The sequence below is a fragment of the Phaethon lepturus genome, unplaced genomic scaffold (assembly GCF_000687285.1).
Source record: "Phaethon lepturus isolate BGI_N335 unplaced genomic scaffold, ASM68728v1 scaffold47828, whole genome shotgun sequence".
NCBI lineage: Eukaryota > Metazoa > Chordata > Aves > Phaethontiformes > Phaethontidae > Phaethon > Phaethon lepturus.
Window position 1 is genome coordinate 3,429 of NW_010556365.1, and position 25,245 is coordinate 28,673.

The 25,245-nt window shown below is 40.3% G+C and overlaps 1 protein-coding gene across 1 annotated transcript; it reads left to right on the top strand.

The window, feature by feature from the left end:
* Positions 1-682: 682 nt before the first annotated feature.
* On the top strand, positions 683-24,704 carry ARHGEF18 (Rho/Rac guanine nucleotide exchange factor (GEF) 18). Its single transcript, XM_010292449.1, has 23 exons — positions 683-736; positions 1,573-1,585; positions 2,339-2,406; positions 3,971-4,034; positions 7,100-7,244; positions 8,057-8,169; positions 8,323-8,463; positions 8,958-9,208; positions 9,952-10,077; positions 11,335-11,452; positions 11,874-12,122; positions 12,941-13,017; positions 15,264-15,442; positions 16,362-16,453; positions 16,768-16,956; positions 17,621-17,758; positions 18,835-18,956; positions 19,407-19,463; positions 20,131-20,178; positions 20,773-21,240; positions 21,955-22,282; positions 23,939-24,061; positions 24,151-24,704. Exons 1-23 carry the CDS (start codon positions 683-685, stop codon positions 24,309-24,311), a joined length of 3,324 nt encoding a protein of 1,107 aa, XP_010290751.1. The 3' UTR covers positions 24,312-24,704.
* Positions 24,705-25,245: the final 541 nt, after the last annotated feature.

Here is a 25,245-nt window from a genome sequence, read left to right on the forward strand (position 1 = left end):
TGTCCCTTTGCTAATACCCCGTTCAGAAAGGCTGTCCATAAAGAATGCAAAGAGATCTTACATGCAGAAAAAGGAAATCAACTTCACTAGTATTCCACTGCTTGTTCTCATTCTTAACTGGAGTGTACTTGGTTCAGCACTGTCTGTCTAAGACTGTCAAATAGAGAAAGCTGGAGCATATTTTATAAAATTAAGGATGCTTATAAAACAGCCTGATTCTTCTGACCGTTTTCAAAATTCTGTTATGTGGGCAAAAATAATGCCACTTGGAAATCATTAAGTTAACTGCATTTCCAATAGTCTCTTAGAGAATCAAGCCCTTGGATTCACCTTCAGTTTTCTGAGGCTTTTCTGTAGCGTTTTCCAGTTTTCTAGTATGTTCTCTCCTGTAGTGTAAAGGCTCTTTCAGCAGCATAGGAAACCGATACACAGCAGTATTAGATACGTCAGCTAATTAAGTGAAAAATACCTACCGAGAATGATATAAGCTGTTATCTTTAACAGAGCAAGTGCATGTTGCTAACATTGCAATATTTAATAGGAAAAGAATTATCAAGCGTAATCACTGAAGATATGTAAATGTCAGGGAATGTGAATGTCTAGTTCAAGTTTGATAAAATGTTTATAGATTACTATATTACACAATTCTAGATGAATGAAGTGGATTTCAAGAGGAGAGGCGATGCCGCGGGGCCGCGTGGGAGCGCAGTGGCTGTATGAACACTTCCCGCCGTCGGTGTGCCTGTTCTGCCCCGAAGGGAACCCGTCCCTAAGCTAGACTCAAATCCAGCACAGCCTGATGTCATGGAGAATTTTTTCTATTTCCTTTTGTGTGGTGATTTTTGGCCTAAGGTTTGCTCCTTTGTCTCAGGAGGAAAAGGGTTTCTATTGTCAACTGGTTCGTCATTGTTGTGGCATGTCTTTTAACAAGCTCTTCATTTTCTGGAGAGAGGTGGAGGCCAAAATAGCCACAATAGCTCATATATTTGTTATCCTTTATTAGTTTTAGCAAGTGAATAGTTTTGATACATTTTTATCATACATTTGCAGAGGTACGTACATATGAACTTAGATATAGTGCCTTTTGTTTTGTTGATGGGGTACGGTATTGGTAGAAATATCACAAATAAGAGAGAAGTTGTGGGAGGTGATTGTTTTCGTGGAAAGTTCGTGTGTGGCAGGCGCTCAAAGCGCAGCATTCTGCCGTTATTTGCCACACTTGTACAAGTTGCATAACACGTAAGCATCGTTCAGGGCTGTGCACTCAGTCTTTCTCTCAGTCTTGTTTTTATATCTTTATTAATTTATTTGTGTGTAAGGCCAAGTAAGCGTTTTCCTCCTCTTCTCAGAGTTTAACTGTAATTATGGAAAACACTTAAAAGTGAGCATTTCTTTATGTTAGCCAGGAGCCTTCAAGCAGATCGCCAGTCTTGGCGCCAGGCGTGGGTGATGGTTCTGTTTGAATGAAGAGACCTGAAATAGTTTTTCCTCTGTGCTTTAAACATAAACAGGCTTTTCTCTAGCAGATAGAGCGTTCATCTTCCCAGTTTTGTTCTGTCTCTCTTTTAACAGGCGTGCCTGAAACGTAAGGGAAGAAACAAATCCTGATTTCCTTTACTGTCTTAGTTGCCAGTGTCCTGTGTCTGCTTTTGAAGAAGGATCTTATTTTATGGATGGGCAGAAAGACTGCAGAAAACCTTTGACACTACCAGTTGTCGTCTTGTTTTCTCAAGCAGTATTTCTTATATGGAAAAAAAGAAATTGGCCTTTACTATGCTATTAATGGTTTTATGCCTTTTGGGTGAGAGAGGGTTGCTTTAGTTCTTTTGTCTGGAAACAGTTCCTTTGTGAAGCTAGGAAAGTGGTAGTGCCCTGGTGGTGGTAGTACTCTGATGCCTCTGTGGTGTGTCTTAAACTTTCCTGTAGTTAGTCCAGCTCCTACTAATACTCTATGCCGAAAGGCAGCTATTCCTATGGAGCCAAATAAATTGCTGCCTTTTTGAATGGTATCAATTTTGAATTGAGACGTGGAAATAGCCTTTGCAAATATGAGGGGAGCGGTGCTCTGGTTGAGTGGAGATCAGGCAGAACGCTGTCAGCGCATTCAGTAGCGTCTCTTTGTGCTTGTCATTATCACTGATCAATTATCTGAAAAAACTGAAAAAGCTTGAGTATTTGGTGTAAAATCAAGAACAGAACGTGCACAACAAGGATGCTCGCTGAAACACCTGAGCTTACTCTGCATCTCTTCCAAAATTAAGATCTTTTGTGTGTCGCTCTTCCTTTCCCTAGATGGGAATGACAAGAATAATTTAAGACTTCTTTGTGTGTGTTTCAGATTGTGCAGTGAATGTCCATAAGAACTGCAAGAGTTTACTGTCTGAATGCAGCAGCATCAGACCCAAGGTGGGTTTTAAAATTTGTTCTCCTTTTATAATAACAGTGCTTGACATAGTATGTTTAACTTAGTGCGAGTGTGTTAATTTACATCAGTACAGAATCTTGCCTTACATCTTCAAGACATCAAAGAGTTATTAACTTGTCATTGTAGTTATTTATGACAATGTATGTAGGGAAAATAAAGTGAAATGTCTTACTGCTCTACTTAAAATTACTTGCCATTGCTTGTGTCTGTCAGAACTGTGACTAACCCTTATAAGAATGCTCAAACCCATCACTTTTTGGGGGAACATAATTGCATTAGATGGTACCTCTGAATTTTATGCCACTGTATTTTAACAGGTTGTGCCATCTCAAAGCTGATGGAATTTGGTTAGAATAGTTGCATATTATTTATAAGCTGAGCAATGCAGAAAAATTGATTCCATTTTTGAACTGTGGTGAACTTTATACGTTGCTAAGCTGTTCATTTTTTATCTGTGTGACCATGGTGCTGTGATTGCATGTAAGGTCACAGGTTGGTTTCAGAAGGCTGTCTGTGTCTCGGGTTTTTTTTTTTATTCTGGTATTGGTTTTGAAAATCATTTCCTCCTCCTTACAACTAATTATACTTGAGGGAGTTTTAGTTTGTTTTAACCTGCAAGTGTCGATGATTTCAGAGACTGATAGCAGATTAGGGAGTACCATGAGGGGCAAAAGAGAGAGCAGAACAGCTCAAACCTGGGCAATTAGAGGTTAGAGGAAGTGCTTTCAGTCATCGGTGATTTAGAATGTAACTTTTGAGGGCAGAAATGTTCTTGTGGGGGTTTTGATATATACTTTTAAATTTCTCGAGGCATTGTGCATTTTCCTTTTAAACCTACAAAAAATTCACTTGCTCTGATGCTTTCATTTCCACTCTTTACCATCTGCCAAACTTTCATGGTTGAATCAGCCCTTACAAACCACTCCTGAAGAGAGCAAAGAGGGAACAGCGGCACGTAATGATATGGGGAGTGAAGTCAAAAATGAGATCCTCAAAGTGAAGCGAGACTCCCAAAAAGCCATTTCGTACAGACTGTATTACTCATTTGATTTCTTTGCATCTCAGATAAATTGTATCTCCATGAGTTGTAATACCCTAGTGTTGTAAGAACAAGAAAATTGTACAGATTACCGAAGATGGAATTTTAAATGGGCAGTCTAAATTTTGGTTGAAACTGGCTGGGTTAGTTTAGTTAGTATTGCAGTAAACTAAATGGCAACAAAGGGTAGGTGAAGACTGTTTACATAAAGGGATTGCTTTCATTTAACAAATTATTTTTTATCATTGCTTTAATTCAGCTGTAACTTCATTTTTGGTTCTATTTCAGCCTGGTTTATACTTGATCAGATTTTTATACGAAGCGTTAATGTCTATACGCCATTCTTCTGGCATGTGAAAAATTCAAAACTGTTACTGTGTCAAATCTTTTCTACTTTAAGTATACAGCTTCACTTACAATTAGTGCTACCTGATAGGAAAAATAGGATTCATTTTGGACTGAAAGTTTGGTCTGTATGTGTAAGGATATTGTATTTTTTTCTATAGCAGAAAGATTTGCAGCACAGACCTTCTGGATCTCCACAAAGTTCACCCCAGTGCATTTCCCCAGGTTTGTACTAAAGAATGATTTCTGTGCTCAAGGCTTATCTGTTCAATTGTATTTTTTTCTTTAATATGTTTTAAAGGCTATACACAGTGTGTTATTGAAGTATAGAAAAGGTCTCTTTTAATAAGATGGCTTCATTTTTTTTTCTATTGGGAATGGCTTAGAGGCTCCGGGCAATCTCCTGTGTGTTTTTATCTTTTTATCTTTTTATTTTTCTTTATACCTTCTTGCTGTGTAACCTCAAAATATCATGGTGAAAAGAGATCAATAAGCTAGTTTTTCATTGATTGTCTATTCTCTGACCTCCTGAAAAGACTAGAACTGTGAACTTTGTTTTACATCAGATTTTCATAATTGTCTATTTAAAACTTGCCTGCAGCTAGTGGTTGCTAGAAATCTCTCAGACAAGCTAGTACTAATGGTCTGAACATAAATCTTTGAAACAAAGTAGGAGAAGGGATCTGGGAGGAAAAAAAACAAGAAGGAAAGAACAGCTCTATTGCAGCATGGGCTTTGAAATAGCTTTTTGCTGCTGGAGGAGACCATTGCAGCCACAGGTGTATGATTGAAATGGCGTTTTATTTTGTAGCCATTACGAGGTCTACATTAACAGAACTCTTGACTCTCAGATGATTGCCCGTGACTAGAGCAGAATTATTTTCTGCCTTGCAGTTGGTCCATCTGGTTACTTTGGTGGCTGTAAGAAACACAGTTGACATGCGTGTCCGAGTATTGCTATGTGTGGTTCATAGGTTTTTGTTAGGTGTCAGTCGACTTGCATTGCAAGGTGTATTTCTTTATGAAATGATTCTTATCAAGAGGTCGTGCAAAGGGAATAATTGTTATAAGAAGATAAGTGGCTGCTTGCATTACCGAGAACGGCTTTGTGCATTTAGGGGGAAGTGCAGAGGCTAAAATAGGAAGCAATAAGGAATAAAGAAAATAGGAAAAGTCGGCTGTAGGGCTTGTCGTTGAAACAGCTCTGTGGTATACAGTCTGGTCTGGTGTGATAGGTTCCCAGCGATCGATACGGACTCTCAGCAGTGTGCAGACAGTGCTAATTGAACTCAGAAAATGGCTTTTGGTTGCTGCAGACTCTGCGAGGCAGCCAGTTCTTATTTTCCATGGCCAAAAGCAGAAGCTGAAAGTTAAAAGGAACAGCTAATAGCACGGGCATTGTACGTCTTTACCCACAGTGTAACGCTGCAGACTGCAATGCCTGGCAAAAAAGGCCGAAGGGATTGCATCAACATAAAAGGGAAATACATTTTGAGAAAGGTACAAACTGTGTTGGTTGTGTCCCCCCATCCCTCTCCCCATGTTTTGCCTCTGGAGATTTCTAGATTTCGCCTACCGCTGCGAAACAGAACTTCATGTTCTTGGCTTGTGGAGCGCAGAAAGAGAACTTGATGGCTGATGATTTTAATACTTCCCCAGATGGAAATGGGACGGCATTTATTACTAAGCCTTTGCTTAAGAATAGATATTAGCATATATTAGCTAGATATTAGTATATAGTATGTATTGAGTATATATTGGTATATAGTATATATTAGTCTCCTCTTTTGGGACAGTGGGCTTGGAGCTCATCGCTTGGAGATGATGGAAGAGGACTCAGTTACCCAGTTTGTTGTAGCCTGAGAATGCACTCTCTGTGTAGCCAAGAGATTTCAAACCCCAGCAGGTATTGGGAAAGGGATTTCCAGCAGGAAAAGATGCGGCAATATAACTTCTGTTAAGTGTCATTGACGAAACTTCCCCTGCAGCCCTAATACGATCCTAGTCAACTGTTTGAAGGAAGATGAAATGAGAGACAAGGCGATGTAGACTATGAGATATCAAGAAATGTAGAAAAACCTGTTTTATGAGAAGCAGCATGAATACCTTGGTTTAGCAGTGTTTGGTTGAGCAAGGCAGGAGTGATGATTGTTAGCGGACGTACGCTGAGGAGCACAGACTAAGAAAGGGGAACTTTTGGGGATGGGTAGACACCAGTGTTTTTACGAGGAAAGTTGTAAATTGGTGATGCATAAACCTTGCCTGGGAACTGCTACAACAGCATGGTCCTGAAGCAGCCTCCCAGCTTCCTTCCAAAGGCAGAGTCCTGGGTTCAGGGATCCATGAGATCTCTTCCGCTCCTGTGTCCTTAAAAGCACTTTGAAAAAAGGGCATCTGCAGACCTTGTCAGTGATAAGTTTTAAAGATTGTCTGGCTGATTCTTCATCTTTGATTTCCCTGAAGATCCTTTTTTAAAAGGATGTATTTTGTCTCCTGTTCCTTATCATTCATTAGAGACGTTAGTGCTAAATAATTGTATCCATTTTTTATAAGTCTATTACAGGCTTCCATGTATTGTGTAATAGTGATTAAAGTTTTAAATATCTTTCCAGTTCGCAGTCTGTCTAGATTTAAAAAGCATTAAAATGCTGCAGTATTAAAATTAAATTTAGCTCTGGTATCTATTACGTTCAGTGTGTGTGCATGCAGATATAAATCACTGTGTAGCAATAAGCATTGCAAAGAACTTGTGGTTTTTATGTGATCTCGGATTTTTCTTGTTTGCCATGAAATGTTCTGTGCCCTTATACGGTAGAGTGTGAATAATTGTGTGTAGGTTCTGGTGTTTTACTAAAGGAGAAGATACTTTGCAATTTCCACACTAAATGGGCACAGTAGGGACCAATTTCCTGCACTTCAGACCTGCTGATTTAGCCAATACAGTAAGTTAAGTGGCAGCTTTACATTTCTAGAAGGATCACAGGTAGTATAAAAACAGTGCATCTCTGGGGCCACTTTACTGTGCCAAGTCTGAGGGCAGCCAGTAGCGAGCATGGGGAATACAAATTCAAAAAGCAGCGGCAGAAGCAATACAATTCCAGCTCATCCTGAGCTGTCTTTTTGTGGTTCCTTTTCAAGAAAATGGAATGAGAATGTTTTTTTGGACAATGAGCTCTTGACATCCAAGATCCTGTCTGTTCTCCGTCCGCATTCAGAGAGAGGTTTGAGAGCAGGCGATCTGCAGTGTACGCCTCATTTTCTGAGTACCAATTCAATTTTTGCCTCTCTAGCCGCTTCTTTGAAGGAGCAGCCCCGAAGTCTTCTCCTGGGACCGGATGGCACCCCAGTACTCTCACGGAATCTCGGTATGACTATCGCCCAAAGAGGAAATTCTCAGTCTTCATTGAATACTGCTGGAGCTGTTAATAAATTTGGGTAAGCAAGCTGCTTCTCTTCTAATTCACTATCTTCTGTTGCCTGCCCCCCGCCCCGCCATGTGAAAAGAAAAACAATTACAGAACTAAAGCAAGAACTCACATTGGCTTTCAAGCTCAAAAAAGATTTATCGAGCTTTTAATGCTGAAATTCATTTCCCTGAGCAGTAAGCTTTTTTTTATTTAAATCACCTTGTCTTTATTCCCTCTGTACTATGTCATTAAAGATACCATATAAAATAGGGCAGTATTTGAGTAACTCTGCCTAGATTATGGTTTTCGTGGCTATATTTGTCTCCAGACTTGTTGAAATTCAGTAATCTCTTCTGAGTTCAGTTATTCTAGGTTGTGTTACTTCTGACTAGCGTAGGAGACAGCAGTGTTTTAAGTTGCAGGATACCTTGATTAAAGTAGTAGACAAATTCAAAGCTATCTGCTGTTTTAAGTAGCTGCTTACTTTTTATGTGCCACAGTTATGCTGCCTTCTCAGTGAAAGTGCCCTTTGTACTCTGAACTAGCTGTGGCTTGTCACCAGGTGATGTCTTTTTAAAATGTCATACCAGAAGTTGCATATTTGTTCATGCTGCTCTAATTAAAACTGTTAATATTTCAGTGATGGAGTTCCTAAATTGATTTGACTGTTTAAAGTTGGAGTCTAATGATAGCTGTTATATATTTATTTTAAGTTAATTGCACTATCGTTTAGGAAAGATGTTTGGTAAAGTAGTTGGATATTTTTCTTTTTGGTCAAGCAACTTTAAAAAATGTTCATGTTCTGTTTGGTCCCTTGGTCTAATTTCTTTGGCTATTTAGACTAATTTCAGGAGACATGGATGAAGGGGATTCGGGCTTTATAAAATTTAAGCAGACTTCAGATGATGTGGTCTCGCTTGCACCTTCAACAGCAGACTCCATTTTTCTGGAAGGTATGGGATTTCTGTGCTTTTCAGGATTTTTATGCAATTTTTCACACAGTCTTAAAGCAGCACTGAGATATTTTCACTTTTGTTGTTAATGATGGCAATGACAGATGTGATGGGAAACAATAATAACTGAAATTGCATGTCCTTTCGGTCTAGATGCATATTCTGTATCCCTCCGAAGTGAAATAGAAACCGATGCTCATGAGTTTGAGGCAGAGTCTTGGAGTGTTGCAGTGGAACAGTCTTATGCAAAAAGGCAAAAGAAAGACGTTATAAAAAGGCAAGATGTCATTTATGGTAAGAATTTTTTGTTATTTTTGTTATTCTTATAACTTTTTCTATTTCATAGTGCCACTGTTTTGACACAAAGCAGAAATAATTATTTTTATTGGCTCCCACTTTGAGTTGAGCTTGAAAACTAAAATTGAGTGAAGATTTTCAAGTCTGTTACCTGTCTTAGTGTGCATAAGTCTTCCTATTAATGAAGGATGCTTAATTTTAAGCAACCCATAGTTTTCAGTATGCCTTACTGTGTAAGCAGCAAAGCCCAACTATACAATTAGCTCAACTGCAACTGGGAGATGTCGTTAAGTAAGTCGAGTCAGTCACTGTTTGGTTGGGAGATTAACAGGGCAAATTTAGGAGCTTCACATCCGTGATGCAAAGATTGTGGTGAAGAAGAAGGTGGTGCAAAAAATGGTGGCTTGCGGAGCCTGCTCTTTTGTATCTCATTAGTCACTGCACAGCATATAAATTACTTGTGACTTTTTTTTTTGTTTCCCCTTGACCAGAACTAATGCAGACTGAAATGCACCATGTTAGGACACTGAAAATAATGCTGAAGGTATACTCCAAAGCCATGAGAGAGGAACTGCAGTTCCCCAATGCAGTCATCAACAAGCTCTTCCCCTGCGTGGATGAGCTGCTGGACATGCATGGGCAATTTCTGCTCCAGTTAAAAGAGCGACGAAAGGAATCCTTGGAAGAAGGCAGTGACCGAAATTATATAATCCAGAACATTGGAGACCTCTTGGTAAAACAGGTGTGAATTAAATTCTACCAATGTTGTTGACACTGTTAAATTTCTAAAAAGCTAACTGTGAGGTTGAAGTTATGTTATGTAAAGCTTGATTTAATACTGGGTTGAAGATTATCTTCCCAGAGTAATGTGGGAGCATGACTCCCAGGAAAATACCTGGTCACAAACAATATGACATGTTCATTGAATGTTCTCTGGGGACGTGCATATGCATGTTGTGGGATATGCCACTGCAGATGGTTTGGTTCTATTGTTCATCTGTTCCAAAAGTAAAGTAACATATACCTGGTGTCCATCCCAAACATGGCTCTCCTGCATTTAATGCCAAGCTTTGTGGTTCTGACCTTTTAAAAAATACAATAAAGATTCTTTAAACCGATTAGAGCTTCTCTTAACTTTAGCACTCCTTCCAGTATGGAGTGGACACAGTTTCTTTCATATGCCACAACCCTTTTCTGCCCCTCACCTTTTACAGTCCTCAGTCTTTTTTAAGAGCAGAGGCCTAGAAATCCTTTTAAAAATTCTCATAATGACAACCATCATTTAATATTTGGTTATCTTGTGGTATTCCAAGCTCTCAGATGTCACAGTGCATAAATCTGTCATGTCTGGTACAGAAGAAATTGAAATATTGAAGAAATGTCTCAGAAATCCGTTACCATAAAACCATGTTATACCTGGGTCTTGCAGTGGAGGTAGGTTTACTCTTAATGATTCATGTCTTTCATTCTTGTATTTCCAATTAGTTTTCAGGTGAAAATGGGGAGAGAATGAAAGAAAAATACGGTGTGTTCTGTTGCGGGCACAATGAAGCTGTTAGTCACTATAAAGACCTGCTCCAGAGCAACAAGAAGTTCCAAAACTTAATAAAGGTAAACGACATCCAGAAGTCTCACAAAATACACTTTACCTACAAAATAGGTTTTATTTTGTACTTGAAGGTCTCTTAAATTTGAATGAGCAGGGTTAGAGGCATATTCTCGTTATTTGATGAGTTGTGAGCCTCTTGTATTTTAGATCTTTTGAGCTTTTTGGACACAAAGCCACAACTAGCAGTTGTTAAATTTGAGGCAGGCTCTTGAGAGCATGTAGGACTGGGGAACAGGGCATTTGTTCTATTCATGGCTCTGTCACTGACTGCCCTGCTGTGTGGCCATCTTGCTAAATTGGCTTGATAATAAACTAAATCAATGATAAATGCTGTTGATGAACTACTGCAGAAAAAGCAGGTACTCTCAGTCAAGTTTTGCCTACTATGTCATCTTGCCAAAACTAGAAGATTGGCTTCAGGGCTGTTTGCTTGTCTGCTCTGTACTGTAATGTGCAATTAATAGGAAGGGCTGAAGAGACACGGCCGAAGTGGAAACCTGTAACCTGAGTCTCAGATGGCATTGCCCAGTCCTAAGCATTCTCATTTTCCAGTCGTCAGTAAGTGATACTGTGCAAACTTTCCAACATAGCTCTAGACTTGTAGCTTTTCTTAACCAAGTGTTTTTAAAAGTGAGAACCCTTTACTTTCAAGGAACTAAATAGGCGACCAGAGTATTAACATATATAGCCTCAGTCCCTGTAAAGAAGGAGCTTGGTGCTGTATTCTGCTGTCAGGATTGTTCTGTACCTGCAGTCAGGCTAACTAGTGGGATTTTGATGCTTTACAGTCTTCCCTTTCTAAACAGAAATGTGTTTCTATACATCAGCCTACTGGTGAACATACGGTGGTAAAATACACACTTAGTTTATTCATTATTGACCTAATTTGGCTCTTAGGTGGTTGGTTCTGGTTTTAAAAATATAGTACTTTTCTATGTATTTAAGGACCGATCCTATTATAAAAGGCAATCAGTTAGCAAATAGGTAGTCAAACAGTTCAGATTTGGAACTTTCTCTGCTTGGCTCCAGTTTTAGTTAACCGTAGTTGAGAATAATAGCTAAAATGTTTTTCTAGTGATAAAAGCAACTTTTTTATGTTATCAGGAGTTTTGCTTTAGCGAAAGAGTGCAGCTAACTTTGTGGTACTATGCCTAATTGTACAAAAATGTTTCGAGACAGAAAATGTGTGAATGGAGAGGTGAAGGATTTAGAAGAGCAAATATATACAATGGATGTGATGGGTCTGTTTTGTCTTCTAGAAAATAGGCAACTGTTCCATTGTGAGGAGACTTGGTGTTCAGGAGTGTATCCTTCTAGTTACGCAGCGCATCACCAAATATCCAGTCTTGGTGGAACGTATTGTTCAGAACACAGAAGGTAGGTTGTTTAATCTTTCCTAGAAGCCTCACAGTTGTCATCTGATCCTTTTTCTCCCGTGTTTTGCATGTTCTTTTCTCGGACAAGGAGGGACAGGCTGGTACTGCCTTATACCTGCTTTCTCACTTCTTTGTGAGCTGAAGATGCCATTCTAGATACAGATCCAGATCAGTCTCACCTCATCAGAGGGTCAAGAGCAGCATTCAGTTTCAAGTCTGCAACCACAAAGCCAGAGTAGTTAGGCCTGTCAGTTCATTAGATATTTAGAGCTTTAGGATATTTTATTTTATTTTTGAACTAATCTCTTAGGAAACACTGTTATATGTTCAGTATGGAACCTTCATATTAAAATATGTTTGGGTGGCTCATATCTTGCATTCTAGAGTTGAAAATGTGACCGATTGCTACTCTTTTCTCTTAGCTGGAACTAGGGATTATGAAGAGCTGACCCAGGCCCTTAGTTTAATTAAGGACACAATCACTCATGTAGATGCCATGGTAAACGAGTGTGAGAAGGGGCAGCGCCTGAAAGAGATTATGCATAAAATGGAGCTAAAATCATCTGGGAAATGCAAGAATGGGCTTTTCTTCCGGAAAGATGACATGGGACAGAGGCGGCTTCTACTGGATGGGATGCTGTACTGGAAAGCTGCATCAGGGCGACTCAAAGGTAAAGTACCAGGAAGGGGAAAAGTACAACTAGAAAACAAGATTTTTTTTTTTTTTTTTTTTTTTTAGTAACTGTTTATTACTGATCGATTGAGTATAAAATAAGATGACAATAACCTGCTTGTTTAATAGGATATTGGAGGAAATAGCACTTGTTCTATTCTTGGCTTGTCCAATAAGCATCTCTGTAATGGTGTATAAGTTCCTTATGCTGTTTGCTTATTATCTGTCTGATCTGCTTTCCAATTCAAGAGGGAGGTCTTTAGATAGCTGACAAAGCTTTGAGTCATACTGACGTAGTCTTCTGTGGAAAGGCATTATCTTGTGCAAGCTGTGGTTCACACTTTGAAAAATTGTGTCGTGTCAACCCCATGACACCTTCATTCTGCATAAGGTCTGTTTTGCCAAAAAAATCAAAACGGTGTCCATCACTGAGTATTTTAAGAGCTTCATTGCTCAAATATTCAAGGAGAAGCTTCAATGGCACATAAAATGCAGCCAAGAGTAGGTGGTGCTGTGAATGTCTGCAGTTCCAGAAGAGTCTTCTGTTGAGAGAGACATGTTCCCTCGTGAGTGTTTGAATCAATGTGTAGGATGCTTATGTAGGTGGGTTTGGCTCTATTTGTATCATGCTGGTTCTGCACGACTGCAAGCTGTCTGTGGACAACCCAAGCGGAAGGCAGTAGCGGACCCAATATTGCAAATGTTGACATGCTATTCCCCAACCCACAGGAAATTTCAGTCAAGTGATTTTTGAGTCTGGCCCAGTCCTTCTGCTTTAAAATCTGCTTTTTTTTTTTTTCTCTGTTGTTACTGTAGATATTCTGGCAGTCCTGTTAACTGATGTACTGTTGCTTTTGCAAGAAAAGGACCAAAAATACACGTTTGCATCAGTGGTAGGTATTGCTCTCCTTATTTAATACATGCACTTAGAATATTTATGAAAGCAATAGTAACTACAGAAGAAATACAGTTAGAGATGTTAGATACTTGTTATGGTATGTTCAGAATGAAAATTAAGTTAATAAACTGGCCAACTATTATAGAATCACTTTTTCTGAAGCAGTTCTGGTACTTGTCGAATCCCTCCCGCTGTCTCTTAGTGCAAAATAGTGTTCCCTTGCATCAGTCGGTTCTAGCTGCTACGTCTCCTATGGTTTTCTGATGCCCCGAGCGTGTTCTGAGGTTCACTGCTTCTCCTTTTCTTGTGCTGTGACTTTCCCTGTCACTGAAAGTTGTTAGGCTGCTATTTTGTACAAGTCATATATGTTACACATGCTAGAACTGTGCTTTGCAAGGCACTTGCAAGGTCTGCTTCTGTTTGTTAATGTGAAGGGAAAGAATCTTCCATTTCGGGGTGGTAACCGTAGTCACAGTACCCTAAGATTTGCTGGGGGCAGAGAACTTTCCTGAAGTAAATGTAATAAGCATTAAATGCACATGTAATTACTGCAGCACTCTAGAACACTCAGTGGATTCACTTGCTCTTCTAGGGCGTTTCCACAGGTATCCTCAGAGCAGTTAATGGTGTACATTTTGTCCTCATCTAGTTCAGTTATGGCTGTAATAGAACCAGTAACAGAGAAACTATTTTATGTAATTGTTTTCTTGGGTGTATTTTTTTTCAAGACATTAACTTTAGACCTGAATTCTAATGGCAAAAGCTATTTTGGTGACCTCAGGGCTGTAAAAGCAACTGCTTTTCAAATTACCCTTCTTCTAATGCACAGAATGGGGATACTTTCACGAATCAGGATGGCTGGAAGTTGTTTCTTCTTGAACAGCATTAGGTGAATCTTTGAACAATAGTTCATTTTATGACATTGACTCTGATAGACTAATTGTGCCCTGTTTTGCAAAACGCATCTGAGCTACGAGCAGAAGAGCAAGTTCACAGAGGGGGAAAAACAGACTGTTAATGTAATGTCTCGACTGTTGTGGCAGTTTTCCGTATGAATGCCGGTTGCTTTGAGATAACTGAGTAGCTTACATCAAAGCTAGAGCATTGTTGACAAGAAATAAGAGCATGCATACGCATTCTTAGTCAGTATAGCTGTTTACGGCAAGGTCATGCCCTGCGTTATATGTCCCCTAGTAACTTTTCTGTGAGCACATATCGTACAGTTGCTTATCACAGTCCCCAAAAGCTGATCTCTGCTACATGGTGGGTTTTTTCTTTCCAGTAACATGATCTACAGTTACCGGCTGATCAATTGTTTACATCTTTGTATATATATATGGTTTATATTTGAAATGTAGATATCACTTCTCCATAGATAAATCAAGCAAGTGAGAGGAGCAGATGGATCTGCTCAGTGGTTCTGTTTTTGCAGTGACCTCTGTTTATGGCTTGAGTTGTAGTACAGCTGCTCAGAGGTTGGCAAAACCTAGTGTTCCTGATGTCTGCTTCACAGTTCAGTTTTCTTATTGTCACTCTAGGTCATGCTGTGAAGGTTCGGCCATTACAAAGAGCTGTTTTCTTCTGGGGAGGATCTTCCTAGGCTACATATATTGGACCTATGCTGTGTGAAGCATAGATAGGTTTTTAGTAACCAATATCCCTCCTGTATTCATTGCAAAGACTGCCAGCTAATCCAGTTAATCCTTTGTTATACAATATACTATCTGTCACCTTGTTTTATTATTCACAGGGCCTGATGGCCTGTTGTAACACCTCTGTGTTATATTTCTTTTGTAGCTAACTTGCCAACTTAGACCTTCTAACACTTCCTTTTGTTCTCCTCTTTCATTTCACATAAGTCATTAAGGTTTGTTTTCTTTTTCAAATTTTGTTTTTGCCTCTTTTTGAGTAAAATTTTTGAGCATGTTCTTAACTTCCAGGACCTAGTGGGAATTCTCAGGCGTTTAAGTTGATATGTGCTTTAATATTCAATCAGGTACCAACACCTGTTGTTTTTGAAATACATATTCTTCATTCTATGTTTTGATCTATAGTTGATGAGTAAAAAAACCCGACAATGTCAAAAGTTTCATGTGAAGAGGCCGTAGCAATAAAGTTACAGTGTTGTGATGTTGTGGCTCATGGTGGCCCTATATAAGTAGGAAGACGAGGGGAGCTAGGAAGCACAAACCCTAAAGAACGCATACGATGTAGTGCAATAAGTTATATTTTGTTTTGCAGGACTCTAAACCACCAGTTATCTCATTGCAAAAGTTGATTGTAAGAGAGGTAGCTAATGAGGAAAAGGCAATGTTTTTAATCAGCGCTTCCTTAAAAGGACCAGAAATGTATGAAATTCACACAAGCTCGAAAGAGGAGAGGAATTCCTGGATGGCACACATCCGCAGAGCTGTAGAAAGGTAAATTATGAGTGAGAGTGGGAGGACTTGATTTCTTGCTCATTTGTCTTCTCTTTGCAGGACTCATGGGTGTAAATTTATAGTCAAACACATCCATTTGACTATCCCTAAACTTTCTTTGTAAGACTGAAGTGCGATTCTGTTCGTGTTCATTGGGAAGAATCACAGAATCATCAAGGTTGGAAAGGACCTTCGAGATCCTCAGTTCCAACTGTTAACCCAACACCACCATGCCCCGTAAACCATGTCCCAAAGCGCCACATCCACACATTTTTTGAATTTTTCCAGTGACGGTGTCTCCACCTCCTCCCTGGGCAGCCTGTTCCAATGCTTGATCACTCTCTCGGTGAAGAAATTTTTCCTAATATCCAATCTAAACCTCCCCTGGCACAACTTGAGGCCATTTCCTCTCATCCTATCACTAGCTACTTGGGCGAAGAAACCAAAACCCACGTCGCCACAACCCCCTTTCAGGTAGTTGCAGAGAGCGATGAGTGCTCCCCTCAGCCTCCTCCAGACTGAACAACCCCAGTTCCCTCAGCCGCTCCTCATCAGACTTGTGTTCCAGACCCCTCACCAGCTTCATTGCCCCTCTCTGGACACGCTCCAGCACCTCAACGTCCTTCTTGTAGTGAGGGGCCCAACACTGAACACAGGATTCGAGGTGCGGCCTCACCAGTGCCGAGGACAGGGTGCACTAAAAAACAGCCAAAGACTTTATTTTGTTGGTGTTTTTTTTTTTTTAAGTAAACAAAAAATTTGGTTCACTGATGTCAAATGCAACAGGGCTTTGGGTAAGGGAGGAAGATTGACACACAAGATAAACCAATCCTAGGCAGAAGCTTCAGGTTGAATCCTGAGATGGTTTTAAGTTATCTAATGTGAAAATCAAACATGTATCTGTCTCCGCTTTGTACAGCTGTCCTGATGAAGAAGGAGGAACGTTTAATGAGCCTGAAGCAGAGAGGAGGCTAGCTGAAGCGAGAGCTGCTAAGTTAAAAGATTTTCAAGGTAATGACTTAGTTATATATTCCATGAACTGCTTCTCAGCGGCATTTGTGATTTATGACCGTCTTGCTTTTTCATCACACAATGTGATCAAGTTTCTCCTTCATAAGTCTTTCAAGGTAGTGCAAGATTATATAGAAATACATAAGTTAAATAAGTCCAATAAGCTTTGTATGCTCCATGAGTTTTTCCCTTAACTGTTAGTTATATCTCTGCATTTGATACTCTGACCATAAAATGAATAATAATCTTCCAAATTGAACATTGTACTCTGACAGTGATTAGGAAGGCAGAACTGAGTTTGTTTCTTCCTTTAGAGCGTTTGAACGTGAAAGATGACCTGATTATGCAAAGTCTGACAGAGAAGCAACAGATTTATCTGGAAATGTCTGAAATGAATGGGTTTGAAGACCATTCCCAAGGATCCCGATCTAGGCTACTTCTTCGGGGGGATATCTCGGAAAATCTGCAAGGAGAGGCTATTTTGAAGTCTGCAGTGACAGAAGGTAAATGCAACGTGTACGCGTTCGCTCAGATGCAGGGGTGGGGATAAGTGCATAGGATCTAAGCACAGGTCCTGAAAATCATCCTGTAATAACATAAAACTTTTATGTAACGCTGTTCAGACTTCCTTATTCTCAGAACCAATCTACAAGATAGGTAAAGTGCAGCTGTGTTTTTAGCTAGAGGACCTTCTCCACAGCTTGGATTTTTTTGTTTTTAAGAATCAACCAGTGGAGTCTTAGCATGAGTCTATTCAGATGGGTAACAAAGTGCTCTAATAATACACCAATGCTGAAATGTAATACTATATGAGGGTTATATATTAAAATAGCCTATCTAAAGATAGTGTATTTAGAAAGCAAATAAGCATAAACATAATTTTTATTTGGGGGACGGGGAGGGAATAAAAAGCAAACACTCAAGACTTGATAATCTGACTTGCAATCAAGGAAGAGGTCATCTTTATATGTGAAATACAAAGAGCCTGTTGTAAAGAGCTAGTCACGAAGGAAAACTCATCTGTGCTGCAGGAAACCTCTCAGACTGCCAGATCTTTTCATGTACTTGATGATTGAAAAAAAATTTTTTTTTTAACTTGTTAGCATGATGCATTTGTCTTGCTTCCTGGACATGGCTGTTTACATGACACATTCTCCTCTTTCCTAGCTGAAAATCTCCAGAACCTTATCTTCACTCACTTAGGCAATGGATCCTGTCAGCCTGAAGATGGCTCTGGGTCAGGACTCCCCAGGAGAGCAGAGACCTTTGGAGGATATGACAGTAGTCCCTCAATTTCAAATAAAAGTAAGAAGGGGACCATTCAGCAGTCTTCTGAGCTTCTTAGCTCTTCACTGTGTTTCTCTGTACAGAGAATGAGATAAGAACAATGAATTAAGTGACGCTATGATATAAGGAAGCTTCACTGGGCTCTAAAAGGAGGAGAAGAGCAAACTTCTTAGCATGCGGTATTAGCATGTTGTATCTCTTGCTTCTGGTGCCGACACTAGAGAGCAGAGTAGAGCTCTCAGTTGGTGTTACGCTAGGGGCATTACCTTAACCCATACTGTTTAATTACCACAATTCCACACAGAATTTTAATTTTGTTGGGGGGGAAAAAAAAAGCTTGACCTTGAAAACTTAGGAAAACTGAATTCAGCAGCCTGTTTTTATTATTGCATCATGAAAACTTTTTCCACTTTCTTTTGCATCTGCACAGTCACTAAAGGGTTGCCGAGTCCTTAGATAATATAAATTGTCCTTTGGCACAGATGCTTTTTCAGTTAATTAATGCATAAGTGGAAATAATAGATACTATTTATCTCCATTTTTGCTTCATGCTTTTATTGAAAAATAAAATGATGCTTACTTCACTGGTGGTTAATCTCTAGAATTCTTTCTGTTGTTTCTGAAAGACTATATAGGTCTGTCATGCTATAGGTACTTTATACAGTATGGTTTCCATCTCCCCCTACCTCCTTCCATGCTTACAGTGGTGCTGCTTTGAATAGAATTTTTCTATTCAAGTAGAATAGAATTAGAATAACTAACAAGTATTCCATGTTATGAGCTTGCAATTCTGGTAGCCGCAGACGATCATTTTCATACATGCATTGTGGTTGCTTCACTTAAAATAGTATAACGTAATTTGAACTTACTTTCCCTATTTATCCTAACCCACTCTTCTCAAGTTTTTATACTTTTTTGAGCAGTCCTGCTCATCACTGTTGTCTACTCTTCCACTTTGAATCAGCATGAATAAGCCACGCTGTTGCATATTGGTTAACTTCAAAGTCACCATTTTTTTCTGCTTGCTGTTATGCAATGAGTTTTCACAGGCTCTGTGCATGGTGTGAGCTGCTCATACTGCACTCTTCTTTCAGGTGGTAGTTTCAGGAAGAACAGTGGTGGTGACCAGAGACAGTGGGACTGGAGAGGCCTTGCAGTAAGTTCAGATGTGCAACTCCATGACCTCCCGTCCGATGCAGAAGAAGGATCTCAAACCGTATGTTGGGCTTATTCGTGATTTAAATGCATTTCCCCACGTTCCAATTCGTAATAGTGGTGCAGGACAAGTCTCGCAAAGTTAAAAGTCGTAATAGCTGATAGGGCTAGACTACAGCAGAGTTCTGTCTGTCAAATTACTAGACTCTATTAAGGATGTTTTGTGGGGCAAGTTGATAGCTTGGCACTTGAGAGGCATGGTAATTTGGTTTTATATTTGTTTGTTTGATGCTGTACCATTAACACTGACTTTAATCACCAGGCAACTGTTTCAGCCTGGCCTCTGATTTCAAAGTATTTTTGCTATGTGTCCTTCAGTGTCTGGGAGCAATCTCTGCTCCAGCGGTAAACACTCTTCCCTCATGAGATGAACTGTTCCAACTTGTTCTGCAGCACTACCAATGCCCACAAGTGTCTCCAGCGCAGATGATGTTTTTGTCTTTTTTTACAGAGTGATGTAACAAGGCTGGATGACAGCAGTGGTTTTCAACCCACCATAGAGTCTCAGGTATGTTACTTCTGCTGTTAGGAAATCTAGTGGAAAATAGCCATATAATAATAATAGCATGCAAAAACAAAAACAAACAAAAAATCCCACCAAAAAACTCAGTATTTTTAATGTCTGTGGAATCACAAGCACATTAACAGCCTGTACCTTATGACTCTAACGCATTATGAATACGAAGATAAAAGTCCCGCTAGAAAACAAAGATGGGTTCTGGGTATGTAGACAGGCATTTCAAAGAGCTGGCTAACTATTTTTCCTACATCTTTGGAGGGTTTGCATGTTCTCGGCTCCCTCATAAAACTTGGCTCTGAATCTCCCGTGAGTGTTACACGTGTGCTGGAGCACAGGAGGAAATGATCATTAAATAGCTCATGTGAAGAAAACTGAAGATGAAGATTGCTCTGTGGAATCCCAGTGAGATTTGCTGGGCACTGATTTACATCTGTGCAAGGATTAATACACTGAAATTCATCGTGCCGCTATATTGCTCTGCTGGCTGTTACTGTGTTAGAATACTCTTGTAGCCACGCTGCCATTGTGTATGTTTTTGTACAGATACCATTGATTGTGTTTGCTGTTTAAAAAAAAAAAAGTCTAATGCATCAAAATAGATCTCTGTTCAAGTGTCTAATGTCTTTTTTCCTCCCCTGACTCCCCTCCTTTTCAGCTTGTCCAAAGGATACAAACACTGTTACAGTTGCTCTTCAGTCTTCAGGTAAACCACTGTTTACTATCCAAGAGGTTTTTTAGGCATTAAATGTAATAAAATTTATGCAGGTGTGGAGAGGAGCTACCTTGAAAATATCCCCTAAAGCTAGAGTGAAGTGCGGAATTTAAGACCTGAGACTCAAGGAAACAAACACTGTGTCTGGTATTTTGAAGGAATTGTTAGATCTATTGTCTTAAGTAATTGTTTCCTTTTTCCTTCTCACTTAAATGCAATTCTTTTGCTACTTTGAGCTCCATCTGCTCTCCGTGCTCATTTCTTCTTAAAATTGTTGTTGATATACACATGTGTGTATGTATCAGTCGTTTTCACTGTAACCTTGTCATCAGCAATGTTCTGACTGATTGGATTCAGAGTAATAAGTCTAGGTGCAAGAACTATTAATTCTGGCATACATAAGCGTAACTTATTGCTTCGCCATCCTTAGTATCATGTCAGTCACGATGGGCTGACCAAGCTGGAAGTTAGATCTGCTCTTGAAGACAAAAGTCTCTAACCTGGTAGACGCTGTTGTCTTTTGTTTAGCGGTGCATGTTTTTTGAACCCATGTGTCTTATGCTGAACTTCTCGTTTCCCCTCCAGGCAGTGATATCTCAGCAGGACAGCTACATTGAGATGCAACGAGCCACCATGGTAGACCGGGAGAAGCAATACCGGCTGCAGTCTACACGAGGCAATCTGTTGCTAGAGCAGGAGAAACAGCGGAACTTTGAAAAGCAAAGAGAAGAACTGATGAATGTACAGAAACTTCAGAGCCAGCTGAAGCTGGAGCAGCAACGCCTGGAACGGGAAAGGGGTCGGCAGCAGAGGGAATTTGAAAGCACAGAAGCCCGGCTGCAGGAGCGTGAAGAGGAGACTCGGCAGCTGAGAGAGAAGTTGAACCAGGAGAAGGAAGAACTCGAGAGGCAGCGAGAGGCGTATCAGCATGACCTAGAGAGACTGCGGGAAGCTCAGAGAGCGGTCGAGAAGGAGAAAGAGCGTTTAGATCAGCTAAGGAAGCTGAAGAAGCAGAACACGGTGTCGGGCACGTTCTCCCCAGAAATGGGACAGGTGAGGAGTTCGTGTTTGTGGAGTTTTATTTCCTGTTAACCTGCTTGCCTCTGAATGAAGCAGCACTAACCCATGTTCGCTTCTTAGCGGGCTCCTTTACCCATCATCTGAAGTAGCTGGTGATGGCTACTGTGAGGGAGCTCAGAGCTTAGCAGTTCCCCAGTGTCTGTGAGATTCCACCCAGACAATTGGTAATGAGAATATTTTTTTTAAAAAGATAGAAACAGAGAATACGTTATTTTTGAACGTGGCTGACTGAGGATTTTTTTTAAATACAGGTACTGCCCTATTGCGGGCAGGTGATTGCAGAAGGTGTGCTACGTTGGTAGCATTTTGTACATTTAGTTGATTTCTAAAAACATTTCTTAATGTTTCAAAATGTGAAGGTTGGGGTCTGATTAAACTGCCTCATTTGTTACTGTCTTAAAGTCCTGCTTTCTGTTCATCCTGTAATCACCTAATGCAGTATGCTTTTGTGTTCTTTTGTTAGGTGCAATATCAAACAGTCTGGAGCTGCTGAGATTCCTTTCAGTGTTCAAGGACTTAAAATCTTTCTCTTCCCTCTGTTTGCCAGCGTGCTTTGGCTTTGTCTAATCTCTTGTGTTTTTCACTAGAAACTGTTTTATGTTTTCAGGGTTGAGAGCGGTCTCTCCTTACTGTATCTGAGAGGGTGAAAATACCTGTTTGACTTAGAATACCTTTTTCCTCACGTAGAACCAGATGCTGAGTCATTCTGTTAGCTTCAATGGAGAAGGGGCTGAACCATCTCTACCCATCTTGAAAACCTCTGTAAGAGTGAGCGTCTCCGGGATGGATTACCTGGAACGGCCAGACTTGGTTCGTCGGGACAGTACCACCCTGGAGAATCGTCCGGTTCTTGCACTGAAGAATGAAGTGCCAATACATCTCCTGAGCGCAACTAATCAGATACAGAAACCGGCTGCAGTCCAGCAGCAGATTCCTACTAAGCTGGCCGCTTTTACAAAAGGAAGCAAAGAGAAAAGTGGGAAGAACAAAGCATCTCATAGGACAGAAAGTTCAGGTAAGTGTATTTAAATGCATTTCTGATCTCTGCCAGCATCACAGGGAGACAGATGACTGTAGTTTAAACCTCTGGCTACCCGTGTGGAACCCAGAAATTAATAGGCCACAGATTGTTAGTGTGCTTACTGCAGTTGGTAGGCTCTTACAATCCTTAAGTTAGGAGTTACGTATGTATACTATTTAAATTGGAAATACAGCACAAAGAGATAATGTTGAAAAGGCAGTTCTTGCCCAACTGTAGTGTTAAAGGAAGATAGCAAATGTTTGCTTGTTCTGCATGAGGGAGATGTTTTGAGGCTGGCTTAACATTTTCTTGCTCTCTGTCCAGAGTTGTAAGGACATTGAATGTAATGCCTTTCTTAGCACCAGTCAGTCATTAAGTACAGACTTCCAGGCCAGAATTGAGATGCTGTGTGTGTTGTAGAGTGGAAGGGGGCTAATTTTGCCAGAAATAGAAGCAAGTAAAAATACAGTCACCCTGGTGTAGTGTCATTTCTGCTGCTAACTGCTAGGTACTAAAGTAATGATCTTTGCCAATGACAGACACAGTAAAAACCACTTTTCCTCTACCACTTAAAATAGCCTTACTGCCAGCTTAAGAGAATGGCCTATAATTTTAAGTTACAAAATTGTCTTTTTAGCTTTGTGTAGGATTCAGAGTTGGCAAGCTTACCCGTCACTTGGGCCTACACTAGTGTAGCAGACTCAGACCCAAACCTGTCTAGGGAGGGGAGGGGGAAAGTCTTTTGCACATTGTAGGAACATTTGTCTCTGCTGTGCCTAAAGTTTAGTACAATTGCAGACTTGCTTATGTTTTTGCACATAAATGAAACCTAATATCCTCTTACCCTGAATACCAAATGCTGGTAAATGGGAAAGTAAAGCTCTAATACCCCATCTCCCTAAGTTTATTTTTAACAGCTCTTATGTAGTGATCTCTGCAATGGAAATGTACTTAATGGTGTTTTTCTGGAATTTATATGAAAGGTATAAAACACAAATATATTGGCCTCTGTTGTCTCATGAGCATTAGTGGGATGCATGCTTGTTATGCCCATATGTAGATCTTAGAATAAAATGGAACAAGACTTTCCGTACCAGAGGCAAAATACTGTGTATTGAATTTGGGTTTTGTGACGTGTAAAGAATGTGCACTGAGAGTTCTTTGGATCAAGAGTAACAGTTTCATGAATTGCTTTTATTGCTGAAATTCAGAAACTAAGAGGCCGTAACACCAGAATCAATGTACTCTGCTGCTGAGCAGCTGTGAGACAGATGGAGAGCCGAGACAAAAGTTCATCACAGTTCTGCATGTTAAAAGTAGCACAAAAAGCCATCGCTATTTGCATGCTAAGGACAAAGATTTTTTTTTTTTCTCTACTGTGCTTTATAACGCTAGGTTTTAAATCTGTGGTTGTCGGGGGCTGCTAGTAACTGAATTAGAAGTCCTCAAGGAAGAGGAGAGAAAATATGCATGGTCTAAACAGCTGAAGAGAAAATTTAAGTAACTTGCAACAGAAGCACCAAGCTCCTTGTGATATAGCAGCTTCCTTGGATATGCAAATATGTCAGTACAGTGGGCCCCAGCATGGAATAGTGAAATTTGTGAAGTACTGCTATCCTCAAATACTAATTTGTGAAATATTTTCTGTAGCATCTGTTGATCAGAAGCAGCTGCTTCCCCCCAGGCTTGTTGGACGGGAGGAGGGTGTCCTGAGAGGCCGACGATCGGCAAGTCCAGTCCTCCCAAGCAGCCAGACCACTGCATTCCAGCCAGGTACGTCTCAACCAGCTTGCATGCCCATGGAAATTCCTTGGCCTCTCTGCGCAGTGTCATGAATATGTCGTCTTCCATTTTTTCTGTAGAGTTGTATGGCCCTACAGATGCTCAGCCAGAAGCACTTTCTTCTGCCTCAGCGAACCTATTCAAGCCCAATAACGTTCACGTTCAGACCCTGGTGACCTCTCAGCCGAGCCTGTTACATGTGCAAGATGATACCAGCAAAGAAGATGTCATTTTCTTCTAATTGTTTCCATTTAAAGATTAATCTTCTGACATACTGTTTCAAGAACTCAGGCCCCAGTGTGCAACGTGAGAGAGACCTGATATGGATGTCTTTTCATCCCTGCCCCACTACTACTAGCAAGAACCAGACCAGGATTACTGTTCTACTTCGTTGGCTTCTCTGCCAGCAGCTCAGAATGAGGGCACAGTAGTAACAATTTGCTTTTAAATTCTCCAGACATGGAAATGTATTGACACATGGCATGGGTATATAAATTCAGAGCATATTAAAATACTGCCATTTATTGTAATTTGCTCTTTTCGGAGAACGTACGCTCTTTGTGGGCACCATCTTGTAAATTGTTATAGTTGTTGTTGAACTGCCCACATTTTTATGTAAAAAGTTTTAGTAGTAGGCCCCAAAATGGCTGCAATTTTTAAATCCATTTTCACAGATACATGGTCAGTACTGGACTCTAACAGTGTGTCGATAACTAGTTGACTAGCAAGCCAGCCTCCTTACAGCCAGGCGTGACAGCCGTTGCTACCCGCTCAGAGGAGCCAGGCTGGGGTCTCTTTCTTCCAAGAATTCAGTGGAGCACATGCTGAGTGGCCAGGCACAGTGGAAGAGAGAAGGTAAAGCTTCTTAACACAGTCTTCGAGGGTCAGGAGCTCCACCCGCTTGTGGATGAAAACAGTTGGACAGTGAGAATATACAGCGGTAATGAAGAGTTGGACTAAATGCACATTTCACTGCTTATCAGCCGGCACTGGGATACATGTCCCCTTGGAGACACTGGGTAGCTCTCCGTCTTGGTGAGAGCGGTACAGGTTCCCAGGCAAAACTCATGAGCTGGTTCAGAATGAACTTGGATTTTGTTCTTTGCTGAAGACATGTATAAGAAGCGTTTGAATGCAGTAATTTATTGTCTGTTTAATCCTAAGTTTTCTGCATT

Coding starts and splice junctions, on each gene's coding strand:
- ARHGEF18 (XM_010292449.1), top strand. CDS start 683: ATGCCGCGGGGCCGCGTGGGAGCGCAGTGGCTGTATGAACACTTCCCG. Junction 8,170..8,322: donor AGACTCCATTTTTCTGGAAG/GTATGGGATTTC, acceptor CTTTCGGTCTAG/ATGCATATTCTGTATCCCTC. Junction 16,454..16,767: donor TAAGTTAAAAGATTTTCAAG/GTAATGACTTAG, acceptor TTCTTCCTTTAG/AGCGTTTGAACGTGAAAGAT.